This window comes from Erpetoichthys calabaricus, chromosome 3 (assembly GCF_900747795.2).
Source record: "Erpetoichthys calabaricus chromosome 3, fErpCal1.3, whole genome shotgun sequence".
NCBI lineage: Eukaryota > Metazoa > Chordata > Cladistia > Polypteriformes > Polypteridae > Erpetoichthys > Erpetoichthys calabaricus.
The window spans coordinates 28,021,688-28,037,445 of record NC_041396.2 but is presented as its reverse complement, the minus strand read 5'-3'; the positions used below and the strand labels follow the sequence as shown (position 1 = coordinate 28,037,445).

Sequence of the window (15,758 nt, the reverse complement as noted above, 5' to 3'; positions counted from 1 at the left end):
ACTATCCTGACTTAGCCCTAGGAGGGCTTGGGGGGTAAACATGAATGCTTCTCACTAATGTAACACTAATATTCCATTGCTTTGCCTAAGTTACAAATAAAGACAAACAAAATATTTATCAACTTGTATAGTATCTATCTATCTATCTATCTATCTATCTATCTATCTATCTATCTATCTATCTATCTATCTATCTATCTATCTATCTATCTATCTATCTATCTATCTATCTATCTATCTATCTATCTATCTATCTATCTATCTATCTATCTATCTACAAAATTTCACACCACAACAGCCCTATCATCTAGTCCCGTGGATTCTCATATCAGTCCTATGGAGATGACATGCAGCTGTAGCTTTACCAGAGGACCACGCTGTCTAAGCTAGAATCTTAGCTTTTTTGATATGCACTGGAGATTAATTAATTGATTAATTGTCATTTTACTTGACCTTAAAGGGTCAGAATGCAGGACCACCCCTGGAGCGATTTTCAAGTTAAATGCCATGCTCAATGGCCCAACAGAGTAGGATCCCTTCTGGCATTAATGGGATTTCAATTGACAACCTTCCAAATGCCAGCACAGATTCTTAGCCTCAAAGCCACAAATCTGCCCTTTCTCACTGATATCTCAACTTGGATGAAGGAACTCCATCTCCAGCTCAACCTGGCAAAAAAAAGACCTTCTTGGTAATCCCAGTCAGATTGTCTGTTGGATACACTCCATCTCTGTTCATCTTGACTCATTATCACTAACATCTACCAAATCAGTACACAACCTTGAGTTGATGATCGATGGCCAGCGATCCTTCACTGATCACTCTGCAAGTGTCTCTCACTCATGCAGAATGACTCTCTGTAACATCTGCAAGATCAGGTCATGTCTGATGGAGTACGCAGCACAACCTCTGGCTCAGGCATTGCTCTGGTTATACCTTGACTACCATAACTGAATGTTGGCAGAAGTACCTGCATGTGCTACCAAGCTACTGCATGTGATTCCAGATTCAGTGCCACGTCTTGTATTTAACCAGCCATGATGGGCTCATGTCACTCCTCTTTTCAGGTTACTCCAAAATAAGAAGTAACAGTTGATTTGTGTCACAGTGGCTAGTGCTGGTGCCCCACAGCTCCTGGAAAACTATGCGTGAATCCAAAGCTGGCATCTGTCTGAACATGAGTTTTCTCTGCCTGGTCAAGTTCTCTTCCAAACCCCAAAAATGAGTTGTTAAATTAACTGTTTCCTTTAATTTAAAAATATTTGCCCTAGAATGGGCTGGTTTACTATTGAAGGTTCATTCTTGTCTTTTGCATGACACTGTTGGGTTAGGGTTCTCCTCCCAGTATCTTGCAATAGAATATTCCAGGTGGGCAGATGGATGGAGAATAAAGCCCTAATATTGTTCTTTTTTTATGTTTCACAGGCGGCTATCAGGAAATCGCCTTAGGAATATCCCATCACAAGCCTTCACTGGACTCTACAACCTAAAAGTGCTGTAAGTAAGAGATATCAATGTGAATATTTCATAAGGAAAAGAAAGAGTTTGTAAAATGATGCATGCTTGGGAACCCATTTCCTAGAGTTGTAATGGTTGATGGTTTTTGTTTAATTGAGACCTCATTGAAGACATTTCCTACTGTTAATGGAGCAAATCATTGAATAAACTGGCATTAGCTGGTGAAACAAGACAGTCATCTGGAGAGCAACTGCTCTTCACAAAAGTAAGAAGAAAGAGCATTACAGGAATTAGTTTATATTTTAATGGGGACAGTGTACAGTAATGATTTGTTTCCTGAACATTTTTGGGTGTATCCTATGCTGATCAATTTCAAATTTTCGCATTGTATAATTGCAATTACCTAATTTTGTGATTTCATCTCATATTATAAGTATACATATTCAGTACAACAACTACAACAGCCACATCTGTGGTGACCTAAAAGTAAAAGAACGCAGCTCACATATACCAACTACTGCAAATGGGACAACCAAGCTAAAGAGTCTCAATACATTAAAAAGAACTGGACACCCCATAAGGATGGAAAAGTGTGGAACGTAAAGTACATGTTGGCCCAACAAAGATACTTTTGCGTTTTCTTCACACAAAGAACTCGGACTGATGAAAAATTTTGTGAAAGTGATGAACAAGGAAGGTAAAGGATTTTGGAATTTGAGACAGAGATTTCCATGAATAGTTGATGCCAAGATTAAGGATGGTGCACAAATCAGACTCGTCATCAATAACAAACAGTTCAAAGATCTGCTAGTGGGGTCAGAGGAGACACATGGAAGGTATTCAAGGATGTTAAGAATTTTCTTGGCAGTTGGTTGATATCATCTTTCAAGTCCACAAAACCATAAAGTGGCAACTTGTCACTAAAGATTCATTTTCTGTGTTTACACAAGGACTTCTTCCCTGCTAATCTTTGTGCAGTAAGTGACGATCATAATGAAAGGTTTGACCAGGACATTCCACTGAGCATGAGGTAAGTGTAATCCATCAATTCTGGTTGACTATTGTTGGACACGAAAACGAGAAGCATCAGACGCTAAGTACAAATGAAAATCATCCACAATTGAACTAATACAATGTGTCAGCATCATTAAGTGGTTAAACACACTGGAGTCAATAAATGTTAATTTCTCCAGATTTCTATCAAATACGCTCTATCTGAAAATATATTTCTGTTCTGCTTACCATAATAACCAAAAATGTTTCAGGAAGTAAAACGTTTGAAAATATTTGATGTCTAATTGGATGATAATCGTCCTTAATAAAAGGATAAGAGTCTGCGTGTCTGTCCAGTTGCTATAACCCTGTCATTCCAAAAGATTATGCATCAGAAGCATTTGAAGTAATACAATGTATTGCATTTCTCAGTGTAGCAAATGGCACATCATAAACATTAACACTGCTTTTATGAATCCCATACCCACTGGCATATAACAGAGACATAGGCATTGCATTTGTCATTCCAGCAGATGGTAAATCACAAACATTAACACTGCTTTTGTGAATCCCATACCCACTGGCATATAACAGAGACATAGGCATTGCATTTGTCATTCCAGCAGATGGCACATCACAAACATTAACACTGCTTTTATAAATTTCATACCCACTGGCATATAACAGAGACATAGGCATTGCATTTCTCAGTGTAACAAATGGCACATCACAAACATTAACACTGCTTTTATGAATCCCATACTCACTGGCATATAACAGAGACATAGGCATTGCATTTCTCAGTGTAACAAATGGCACATCACAAACATTAACACTGCTTTTATGAATCCCATACCCACTGGCATATAGCAGAGACATAGGCATTGCATTTGTCATTCCAGCAGATGGCACATCACAAACATTAACATTGCTTTTGTGAATCCCATACCCACTGGCATAAAACAGAGACATAGGCATTGCATTTGTCATTCCAGCAGATGGCACATCACAAACATTAACACTGCTTTTATGAATCCCATACTAACTGGCATATAACAGAGACATATGCATAGAATGGTGCACTGGAAATGTTAATGCTGATGTCTATGTTAATTGTTTAGATTTCAACCCATCTTATATAAGTAGTACAGCTAGTCAATAGAATAAAGATTTAAGCATTACTCCATTAACATTTCAGGTACTAAACAGAGGCAAGTTCCAGTTGGTGTAAATCCACTGAATTTTAAATCAATAAGCTTAACTGTTGTTGGCCAGGTACTGCTATAATTCAGTTGATAGTAATAGAAGACATTCATTCCTCAGCCACTATATTGCAATACAATTTTTTTAGGTTAGGTAATGCCCCCATTGAACAGAATGGTTTCTTCAAAGTTAACATAAGGAAAAGGGTAAAAAATATGGTTAAAATTAAATTTGAGCAATACTTATGCTTCAAGGTAGAGGCAATTATTTGTTTGATATGCTCTGATTAGGACCTATAGGACATTTATTTTAGAAATGTGTCTGTGCTTGATGGGAAATAGTTGCCTAAGGTGAAGGACATAGTTTTCCCTTAAAGGTCTTTTAATCAGACAAGTGGTGAGTGATGGGGTGGTGCAGTGGTTAGCACTACTGACTCACAGACACAACACCCTGGGTTTGAATTCCACAGCTGGTTGTGGTCTGTGTGAATTTTGTATGTTCTTCCAGCATCTGCATGGGTTTGCATCCTAGTACTCCCATTTTCCTCCCATTTCCTGACGGACATACACATTAGTAGTGTAATCTGGCCCCTGTGGAGGAGACGTGTATTCCCTGCCATGGACCACACCTTGTCCAGGGCTGTTTCCTGCCTTGTGGTACAGGGCTGCCAGGATTGTCTTAAGCCACCCTATGCCCCTGAATTGGATTAACATATCGACTGCTGGACTTTTTATTACCAAGACGGTGCTGTAGGGCTCTGCATGTATGATAAATACATCAAAACTTGTAAAAAATGAAAAGAAATGTATTAGAAAGCAATGGTTTTATTACCAACAGTAACTCTGTTTGGATGTGTTGCTATTGTCTTCAAAGCCAGGATTGTCACCCCTGTAGGAGTGCGCATTGCAGGCTGCTAAAGACGGGGAGATTTCTTGACTGCTTGGAGTGTGAAGGTAGAAAGTGATTTATGTTCAGCTTAGGATTTAACAACAAATAAAGACATGTGTGGAATTGGCAAGATGTTGATGTGATTTGAATGTTTAAGTTATTCTTTTGGCCAAAGTCACATTCTAATGCTAGAAATAATTGACAGTATTTTCATGTTGGAATTGCAAAAAACATCTGAGCCGAGTTTTGTTGAAGAGCATTGTTTAATAATAAATTGAATTGTATAAAAATGGAGGCTAAAAATCATTTAAAATTTATTTTTTTTCCCTCAAAAAACAACACTCAGTTCTCCAGAATATCAAAGTGAAAACAGGACTTTAGGAAGTTTTTAAAATGTATTAAATACAAAAAAGTGAAATATCCCCTTGACACAAGTATTCTGACCCTTTCCTCGATACTTTATCGAAGCACCATTGGCAGCCATTATAGGTTTGAGTCTTCTTAGGTCTGACACTGCAAGCTTCGCTCGCCTGGATTTGGAGATGTTCTCTCATTCTTCTCTACAGATCCTCTCAAGCTTTGCCAGGTTGGATAAAGACCATCGTTGGACCGCTATTTCCAGGTCTCTCCAGAGATGTTTAACTGGCTTCGAGTCTGGGCTCTGGCTGGGCCTTTCAAAGACATTCCCAGAGTTGTCTCGACGCCACTCCTGTGTTGTCTTTGCTTTGTGCTTAGGGTCATTGTCCTGCGCTCTGGACCAGGTTTTCATTAAGGATCTCTGTACTTTGCTCCATTCAGCTTTCCTCCAACCCTGAGCAGTCTCTGCCTCTGATAAACAACCTCACACCAAGATGCTGCCACCGCCATGCTTCACTGTTGGAACTGTATTTCACAGGAGATGAGCAGCTCCTCCAGACGTGATGTGTAGAATTGAGGCTTAGAATTGGTTTCAACAGACCAGAGGATCTTGTTGTTCATAGTCCATTCGTCCCTCAGGTGCCTTTTTCTTGACTCCAAGTGGATTTTTATGTGTCGTCTGGCCACGTTTCATAAAGCCCAGATCAGTGGAGTGTTCTAGTGGTGGTTGTCTTTTTATAAGTTCCTCCCATCTCCACGCAGGTTGACTGGATCTCATTCAGATTGATCATTATTTTTTTTTTCTTTCACCTCTCTTCCCTCGTGGCTCAATGAAGAGTTGTGGTTATTCCAAACTACTTCCATTAAAGGATTATGGAGGCCACTGTGCTCATGGAAATTACTAGTGCAGCCAAATTTTTTGTAACCTTCCCCAGATTTTCTGCCTCAACACAATCCCATCTCTTTGCTCAGCGGGCAATTCCTTCAACCTCATGGCTTGGTTTTTGCTCAATTGTGGAACCTTCTATAGACAGGTGTGTGCCATTCATAATCAGGTCTATTCAATTCAATTAACCACAGGTGGACTCCAAACATCTCAATGGTGATCAATAGAATCTGAAGCCCCTGAGCCAAATTTCAAGTGTCATACCATAGCAAAGGCTCTGAATAATGTCAATGTGATGTTTCAGTTCATTAATTTTGGTAAATTTCCAAAAACTCCTAAAATTCTGTTTTCACTTAATCACTATGGGACATTGAGTGTTTTAATGAGGTAAAAATTGAATTTAAATTAATTTAGAATATAACTGCAAGGTAAATGATTGCGAAAAAAGTGAAGGAGTCAATAATTTCTGAAGACATTGGATATTGTGTGAAAATTTTTACTTTCACAGACAATTGGAGTCAAAATATTTTATTCTCTGATTACTTGGAATAAGTGGGTTTGGAAAATTAATGAACCTATGCTCCAGACACTTAAATATTTTATTTCAGTTACTATGATCATTAAGCAAAGATCAGACGCTTGTGTTTAAGTTGAACTGAATTTTTAGATAGATAGATAATGTGAAAGGCACTATATAATTTTTCCTTCCTCATCTGTTTTGTCACTCGTTTTGCATTTGGCTATGGTCAGTGTCACTACTGGTACCATGAGGCCCTATCTGGACCCTACAGAGTTTGGTGGCACAGGTAGTCCAACTTCTCCAGGATGGCACATCAATACGTGCCATTACCAGAAGGTTTGCTGCGTCTCCCAGCACAGTCTCAAGAGAATGGAGGAGATTCCATGAGAAAGGCAGTTAGTTTAGGAGAGCTGGACAGGGCCCCTCGTAGAAGGTCCTTAACCCATCAGCAGGACTGACCGGTATCTGCTCCTTTGGGCAAGGAGGAACAGGATGAGCACTGCCAGAGCCTACAAAATTACCTCCAGCAGGCCACTGGTGTGAATGTCTCTGACCAAACAATCAGAAACAGACTTCATGAGGGTGGCCTGAGAGCCCGACATCCTCTAGTGGGCCCTGTGCTCAGTACCTGGCACCGTGGAGGTCGATTGGAATTTGCCATAGAATACCAGAATTGGCAGGTCCAACACTGGCGCCCTGTGCTTTTCACAGATGAGAGCAGGTTCACCCTGAGCACAAGTGACAGACGTGAAAGGGTCTGGAGAAGCCGTAGAGAACGTTATGCTACCTACAACATCGTTCAGCATGACCGGTTTGGTGGTGGGTCAGTGATGGTCTGGAGAGGCATATCCATGGGGGAATGCACAGACCTCTACAGGCTAGACAACAGCACCTTGACTGACATTAGGTATCGGGATGAAATCCTTGGACCCATTGTCAGACCCTATGCTGGTGTAGTGGCTCCTTGGTTCCTCTTGGTGCACCACGATGACTGGCCTCATGTGGTGAGAGTATGCAGGCAGTTCCTGGAGGATGAAGGAATTGATACCATTGACTGGTCCCCATGCTCACTCGCCTGACCTCAATCCAATAGAACACCTCTAGGTGGGACATTATGTTTCGGTCATCTGACGCCGCCAGGTTGCACCTCAGTCAGTCCAGGAGCTCAGTGATGCCCTGGTCCAGATCTGGGAGGAGATCCCCCAGGACACCATCCATCATCTCATTAGGACGTTGTCAGGCATGCATACAAGCGTATGGGGGTCATACAAACTACTGAGGATGATTTGGAGTTGCTGCAATGAAATTTTGGCAAAATGGACAAGCCTGCCACATCCTTTTTTCCCTTTGATTTTCGGGGTGTCTTTGAATTCAGCCCTCTGTAGGTTGATCATTTTCATTTCCATCAAACAATGTGACATCCTTTCATTCCTAACACATCACCATATCAGTCCATATCAGTAGAGATAGCCAGCAGGATTTTTTTCCCGTTAAGATCTGATGTGTTTTCAAAGTGTTCCTTTAAATTTTTTGAGCAGTTTACATAAAGAGATAAATAAACGACACACTGTGGCCTTAACACACATCAGAATGACTATAAAGCAAGCAAATTAAAAGGAAAAGAAAGAAAACTCCAGACTTGGCTGTCCCAGTCCCAGTGAGGAGTTGTCCAGGCGTCTTGCTGTTGGTATTAATGAGCCCCTGTACGATAATCCAGTGCATCGATTCTAATTCACAACTGAGATGCAGTGGTTATAGTTTTTTAAAAATGTGTGGTGATAATAATAATAATAATTCTTTACATTTTTATAGCACTATTCTCACTGCTCAAAGCGCTCTCCACACAGGGAGGACCCGGAAAGCAAACCCACAATCTCCTTACTGCAAAGCAGCAGCACTACCACTGCGCCACCTGTGAGGATGATCTGTGATCTGTCGTGGAACAACCCAACTGAAGAAAATAACAGTGGTTGTCCACACCTTGTTTCTGGTTGTGAAGGGGTCCCCATAACAGTTCAAGCTTTGAGGACCCAAAAGCGATGGTCCTCCACTGTCCATTAGACCACATTGCTATAATCCAGGGATCCTCAGTCCCAGCCATGGAGGGCTGCAGTGGCTGCAGGTTTTTGTTCTAACTCGGTTACTTAATTAAAAAGCAATTCTTGCCAATAATTTAATTTCATGGCTTGTTAGTGCTTTCACTCTGCCATGTCAAGTCATTCTCATGTTATTTTTTTTCCTTTCTAAGGATATCATCCAAATGATTTGAAGGCTAAAATGGATGAGTAATTCTCAGTCCTTCACTTTTTTCTCTTCATTTTCCTTCCAAGTATTTAATTAAACTCAATAGTGCCTGATAAATACGCACAGGCGTAAACAAGCTAAATGGAGAAATGCTGGTCTCTTTTGTCATGTTCATGTTATTGCCAATTAGGAGCAATTAAAAACCAAGAATATGACGGTTTAAGACTAAAATAAGGAATAAGGGTTCAAAATCTTAACGAGCGAGATAACTAAAGTAAATCAGAATTGTCACTTGAGCAATAAGTGCTTCTTATTAAACAATTGGGTTGGAGCAAAAAACTGCAGCCACTGCGGCCCTCCAGGACTGTGATTGAGGACCCTATAACACGGGTGTCGAACTCCAGGCCTGGAGGGCCACAGTGGCTGCAGGTTTTCATTCTAACCTTCTTCTTCATTAGTGACCAGTTTTTGCTGCTAATTAACTTCTTTTGCTTTAGTTTAAATTAACTTGTCTCAGGCCCCTTAGTTGTCTCTTTTTCCTTAATTAGCAGCCAAAAAATAATGAGATGCAAAACGAGCCGCCACATGACCAGCTCACCTGTGCCCGTTCACACAATATCTGACAATAAAGAAAGGTGAAGGTCTCGGTAAGGTTGATCTCTCAGGTCAACAAAACATTTTGACAAACAGAAAATCAACAGTTTTGGAAATGTCTGCTGTGGCAGAATGAGAGCGGCAACAAGCCACGGAATTAAATAGCGGGCTTAATTAACAGCAAGAATCAGCTTCTCATTAAGAGATTGGTTGGAGTTTAGCTGCTCATCTGTTGGCTCGTTTCATGTCTCATTTCATTTTCGTGAAGAAACAAATCAATTCAGAGGACTGAATCCTTATAAACAGGGCTATTGAAATGAAGGGAAAAGGAGTTAATTAGCAGTGAAAACTGGTCACTGATTAGGAAAAGGGTGAGAATGAAAACCTCTGCGGTTGGCTGGCACCCTGCCCAGGATTGGTTCCCTGCCTTGTGCCCTGTGTTGGCTGGGATTGGCTCCAGCAGTTCCCCGTGACCCTGTGTTCGGATTCAGCGGGTTGGATAATGGATGGATGGATGAAAACCTGCAGCCACTGTGGCCCTCCAGGCCTGGAGTTTGACACCCCTGCTCTATAACAGGGGTCCTCAATCACAGTCCTGGAGGGCCGCAGTGGCTGCAGGTTTTTGTTCGAACCTGTTTGCTTAATTAGAAAGCAATTCTTGCCAATAGATAGATAGATACTTTATAATTTAATTTCATGGCGTGTTAGTGCTTTAACTCTGCTATGTCAGGTAATTCTTATATCCTAGATTTTCTTTCCATTTCTAAGGTTTTCATCCAAATGATTTGAAGGCTAAAAAGGATGAGTAATTCTCAGTCCTTCACTTTTTCCTCTTCAATTTCCTTCCAAGTATTTAATTTAACCCAATAGTGCATGATAAAGACTCACAGGTGTAAATGGTAACAAGCTAAATGGAGAAATGCTGGTCTATTTTGTCATTTTCATGTTATTGCTAATTAGGAGCAATTAAAAGCAAAGAATATGGCTGTTTAAGACTAAAATAAGCAATAAGGGTTCAAAATCTTAATGAGTGAGACAACTAAAGTGAAACAGAAGTGTTACTCGAGCAATAAGTGCTTCTTATTAAGCAATTGGGTTGGAGCAAAAAAACTGCAGCCACTGCGGCCCTCCAGGACTGTGATTGAGGACCCCTGATCTATAAGATTAAATTACTGATCATTTTCGTTACCCTGAGCAAGTCACTTAACCTTATGATAAGACCCTTTCCTGTAAAATCATGTTGCGTTGTTGCATTGCGCTCTACATGTGAAGTTTTATAAGAATGGCGATCATCAAGATGTATATAATTAATAGATGTGGTGCAACATGATTAGCTGCTGAAGCCAGATTTCAACCATTATTGGACAGTTTAATTGTAGCATATGCCTTTAATTAAAAGGAAATTAACATTTCTTGGAGAAACAAAAAAAGGAACAAAAAGTCTGTGATTAAAAGAAAAACAAAACTTATTATGGTTCTCTGTTTTTAGCCAACAACAGGTCAATCAACTCAATAAGTCTTCTCCAGTGGGCCATTTTAATGAAAACCTGATTATTGTTTTTAAACCTGTAGTTTTCCAATTATTTTCAGCAAAAAACAAATAAAAAATATAAAAAAAAAAATCCGAGTTGGCTGTCAAAATAGTTTTTAGACATATTGTACGTGTTTAGTATACGCAGTCCTATGGATTACACAATGGAGAATGCTTTCTCTTTAAGATTCCCCAGAGGCCCTGAACAGTACTCGAGACTTATTTGTGTTCTTTTAACTATAAGGAGCTGGGCTTGATTGAAAACGATAAAGCTGTCTGCTTCGGTAATTAAATCCTCGCATTCGGCCGTCTGTGACGTCTCAAGTTATAATTATTCTCATTGTTCAAAGAGTCCCATTTTATCATCTTTGCAGCCTTATTTTGCTCTTTATTTCATTCCTTTTTTTTGATTATGACATCAATGGCCACCCAAGCTGCGTTCACAGAAACACACTCTGAAAACTAAATGAAACAACACCTCTTGATTATTAGAAGGCTGAAAGAGGCCTTTTTTTTTGTTGAGTTCTGCCCAATGTAAACAAAGAATATCTCTAAATTGTTTCACTAAAATGAGGCACCCAAGAATTTTGGAGCCTGCCTATTTGCATTCCTATCTAGGAAAAACATTTGTTTTAATTAACGCTCGATTGCAAGTTGGGCCTTTTCATGTAAGCTAGCTTAAAAATAGGCCGAATAACAAGAGCGTTACGAGACCCTTAAAAATAATAAGACCAAAAATAATAATACTCCCTTAATAAGAAAGGGAGGGAGTCTGACTGCTAAAGCTCAACGTGTGTGCTGTCACACATGAAATTATGAATGCTGAAGAAAACAAAGGCAATATCTTTATTTGTAGTTCGCATTTTTTCAATAAAACATTTATTCTAATGAAAGGTTGTCACTTGTAACTGTTAAACATGAGTAACGGTGAGCTGGCTGTGAAAGACTCTTAATTATTTGAAGAGGTAGGGTGGTCCCCATGACTCACTTTCCTTTATCCAAGCCAAGTTATTTGATATAAAAATTGTGATCTACTTGTATGGGCCTACAAAATATAAGAAGTGCCCACAATATGGACCCAAAAAGAGCCAAATGTACTTGCATCCTAGAATCACAATGTCGCCCCAAGAATGAGAAGAAGTGGCGTCAACTTATGAAGTCTCTCTCTCTCAAACATTTCCACATCTTCACTGTCATTTCACTGCTGTCACCCCAAAGATGTTATTCCACCTTCTCCTAAAATTTCATAGTCATCTGGGATTATTTTTCTTTGTCCGTGTTTGTCTGATTTGTGTGATGACAATTATGAAGACTCTGTCTCTAATCTTCTGCCAGGCATGAGCCTTAAACATCCCACAAGGTGATTTTGGTACTAATTGTTCATTATCACTTGTACCAGGCCAACACGCTAGTAGCCTCCAGGTTATTATTCATATCACTTTAGACATTTTCAAATGTTATGGTGAGTAAGAGGATACTCCACATGTCTGTGTTACTGATCCCCATTTTTTTTTAAAGTTTTTGAGAAATGGGGTAACTTTGACCCCTTGTGTCCCATTAGGGGATGAACCCCTGGGGTCAATTGATAAGGCATACACAACTTCAAGTCCTTCTGGTCATTTTTGATGAATTCATGTGTTGGTTTACTCTTCTTTATAAGGGTGTCATTTCCTGTACAAAATATGGTCCAAAAATGGCCTAAAAATGAGAATCTGTTTGGGTCAACAGGGCCAAAAATAGGAGGCAACCCCAAAAAGCTTGATGTCTTACATAACTAGACATCAAGATGAGTCAAACATATTGTATATGTTGTAGACAACAGGGGGTGCACAAGCTCCCTCATCAGACACAGACAGACACAAGGCATAAGTCCTGCAACACACACGGGCTTTATTTCAGTGGGAAACGCTTTTCAACTGTTTCCCACCTATACAGCATAGTTACAAAAGCACAATGATAAAAGTAACACACAGCAATGCCTTTCTCTTCTTCTCTCTGTCTCTGTTTCTCCTTCTGCCTCCACTCTTAGTACAGCAAACTTCATTCCTCTTCCTCCCGACTATAACTTCCAGAGTAGTGGCAGGAAGCTCCTTTTAAGTAATCCCCAAAAGTACTTCTGGTGTCCCGAAGGCTTGGCCCAGGAACAATTCTGGGTAAGGCTGGAGCTTCACAAAGTAGGGCTCTCCAGTCCCTGTAGCACCCCGTGGTAGTACCCAATAGGGCTGAGTCAAAGAACTCCAATTCGCATGATGCCCTGTGAGAAACCGTAGCACTGCTGCAACCCAAGGTGACTGCCATCTAGCATTCTGGGGGAGGCAGTGTCCTAAGGAAGCGGCCTTCCCCATCTTTCCACTTTATGGGTGTCCTGGTCAGATAAGGTTACTGGCCATCCCTTACAATATACACTCACTACCGGTGACAAGTTTTAGAACACATCATTATGTGAATTTCCCCCTGGGATTAATAAAGTATCTATCTATCTATCTATCTATCTATCTATCTATCTATCTATCTATCTATCTATCTATCTATCTATCTATCTATCTATCTATCTATCTATCTATCTATCTATCTATCTATCTATCTATCTAATAGTGCCTTTCATATCTATCTATCTATCTATCTATCTATCTATCTATCTATCTATCTATCTATCTATCTATCTATCTATCTATCTATCTATCTATCTATCTATCTATCTATCTATCTATCTATCTATCTATCTATCTATCTTCACATTTAATCAGTTAAAATGCAATGAATGATATAAAATGGTGAAAAGGTAAGCAGTAAACTGCCTGAAGTTTAAATTTAAAGTTTAGTTTAGCAAAAACTAACAAAAGGAAATTTTAGAATAGTACAAATGTGCCTTCTTCAGGGAAGAGCTAATAGTTACAACCTCCAGATGTTCTGCAGCAATTCAAGTAAATGAAGCCTTGCAAGCTGAAGCAAAAAATTTGCACAGGTGTCCCAACTTCTGTCGATTACTTAAAAACCCTCTGTCTGTCGTAAAGCAGAGTTGGAACAGACTACTGTGTTACTACACCCTCTGAAGTACCACTTGGACAATATCACTGGGATTATGGCAAGAAAACGGCAATTAACAAATGAAATGAGACCAAGCGTCATTACCCTTAAAAGTGTTGGCCTTTCGTTTAGAGAAAGTGTCAGTGAGTCCACTGGTGTCCGACACGATCCAAAGGCAATTGGAAACTGGCAGAAACTCTGATAGGAGGAGATCTGGCAGGGCCAAAGTCACAGGCCACTCAGGAGACAAGTTTCTGAGGGTCACCATCTTGTGTGATGGACGTCTCACTACACAACAACTTCAAGCACCGCTTACAGTAGTTGAAAAAAGCAAGTGTCAGTTTTTACTATGAAGAGGAGTCTTTGTCCAGTCTACAGTAGTCCACAGTTGGCATTTCAAGGCCCTAGTAGAAATGGAGACTTGCTTTGTTTGACCACAATTAAGCTGTGCTCAACGCTGTTCTTGAAGCTGTTGTGCTGTGAGGTTCCTGTTCTAGCGTCATCAATGACTGTCCGAAGTCCACAGCACTAACAGATTTGTAAGATGGCAGCAGTGCATGTGATCAACCAATCAGCACAGTTCATCACCGAAACCCCACCCACCATATTTCCTGATTGAATGAAAAGTACATACCCTGGCATAAGAGCTAAAAACAGTACCAGGAACTACAAATGGACCGAGGTCCTGGGGTGGGAATGCTACCAAAGTTTCTAAAAAGTCCTTGGTTTCTGAAAAAATGTTCCTGAAGTGGGAAAGCACAAACCTGTTTTTAAACTGGATATAAATTTTATTTTTTCAGTTCCATTTCTGGTTGCTGATTCTAAACAACTTTAATATTCTTTTCCCTCAGAATGCTACAAAATAATCAGCTGCAACAGCTTCCAGATGAAGCGCCATGGGACCTTCCAAACCTCCAATCCTTGTAAGTGTTTGCTCCTCTGTTTTATTAAAGCTCAGTTTCACTCTGAAAATGGTGTATAATTAAAAGTTACATAAGAATGTATGGCCATCATCAGACATACGTAATTTTTCTTTCATCCTCTTTTACTTTCTCGTATATAAAGTATAGGGAATGCATTGTAATCGTCGAAAGATCTGATGTCGAGATTTTGATGAATCTCAACCTTTTAGAACACCCTGAGTCCAAAAATTCCATTTTTGGAATTCTGTCTGTTTGTCTGTGTGTGTGTGTAAACACGATAACCTGAGTACGCTTTAATTTAGGTCAACCAAATTTTGCATACAAGACGTAAAACAGATTTCTATCAACTTCTGGGTTATTTCCGCTAACTGGAAGTGGTACTTTACCTTTTTATTCATGCAGTTACAGAGTCTGATTTATTCAACTTTAATTTTATAATAATTGTTCAATATATTATTAATTTAGTTTGATTTGTTGTTGATGGTTCTTTAATGTACATAATATAAAAATATAATCATTGTCTTGTGGTTTACTCCTTAAATATCTGAGTATACGAGAGAGTCGAGGGGAGACCACGCCTGATTTTTATTACAATAAAGTTGTCATTTTATAAAATTTTATTTAAAATGTTATAATTTAGAAAAATGAATTATTAGCTATTCATTTTCTTTGTGTAATGAGAGCTGATACATCATACTTAGCACAGGCAGAACTCTAAAGACGTGAAATCAATGATTTGAAAGTATGAAAGTGGGAGTGAAGGTACAAGTAAAGGTTTGCCTTTTAAAGTGTTTTATGCCCCATCAATACCTCTGTCAGCAATTTCGTTCATTGCCATATGCTTTTAAAGCATGTTAAAAATGACAGTAAATATTTTTTTGACTTCTATGAAAAATATTTACTCAGTGTAAATCATCGGTTCATATCAAAGCACACACTTAAAGCAATCAATCTCAAAGCCACTCCACTGTAATGATGACGTTCTTTTAGAAGATATTTTATGCAGTATTTACTGTATGCCTTGTACACTAAATTGTTAGATCAAAAAATATGTAATATATGATAGGAAAGTCTTTTAGTACATGAAGTATTTTGGTTAGCTGAATAAATAGTGTGGCCACAGGGGAGCACCAC

At 39.4% G+C, this 15,758-nt stretch overlaps 1 protein-coding gene across 1 annotated transcript in view; it reads left to right on the top strand.

Annotated features, from left to right (window-relative positions):
- The window catches only part of LOC114647854 (leucine-rich repeat-containing G-protein coupled receptor 6), a 440,711-nt gene that overhangs the window by 259,156 nt on the left and 165,797 nt on the right, over nt 1-15,758 (top strand). The window contains exons 3-4 of the mRNA XM_051924410.1: nt 1,426-1,497; nt 14,553-14,624. Of these exons, the coding sequence (XP_051780370.1) occupies nt 1,426-1,497; nt 14,553-14,624 (144 nt within the window). The remainder of the gene's footprint in view (nt 1-1,425; nt 1,498-14,552; nt 14,625-15,758) is intronic.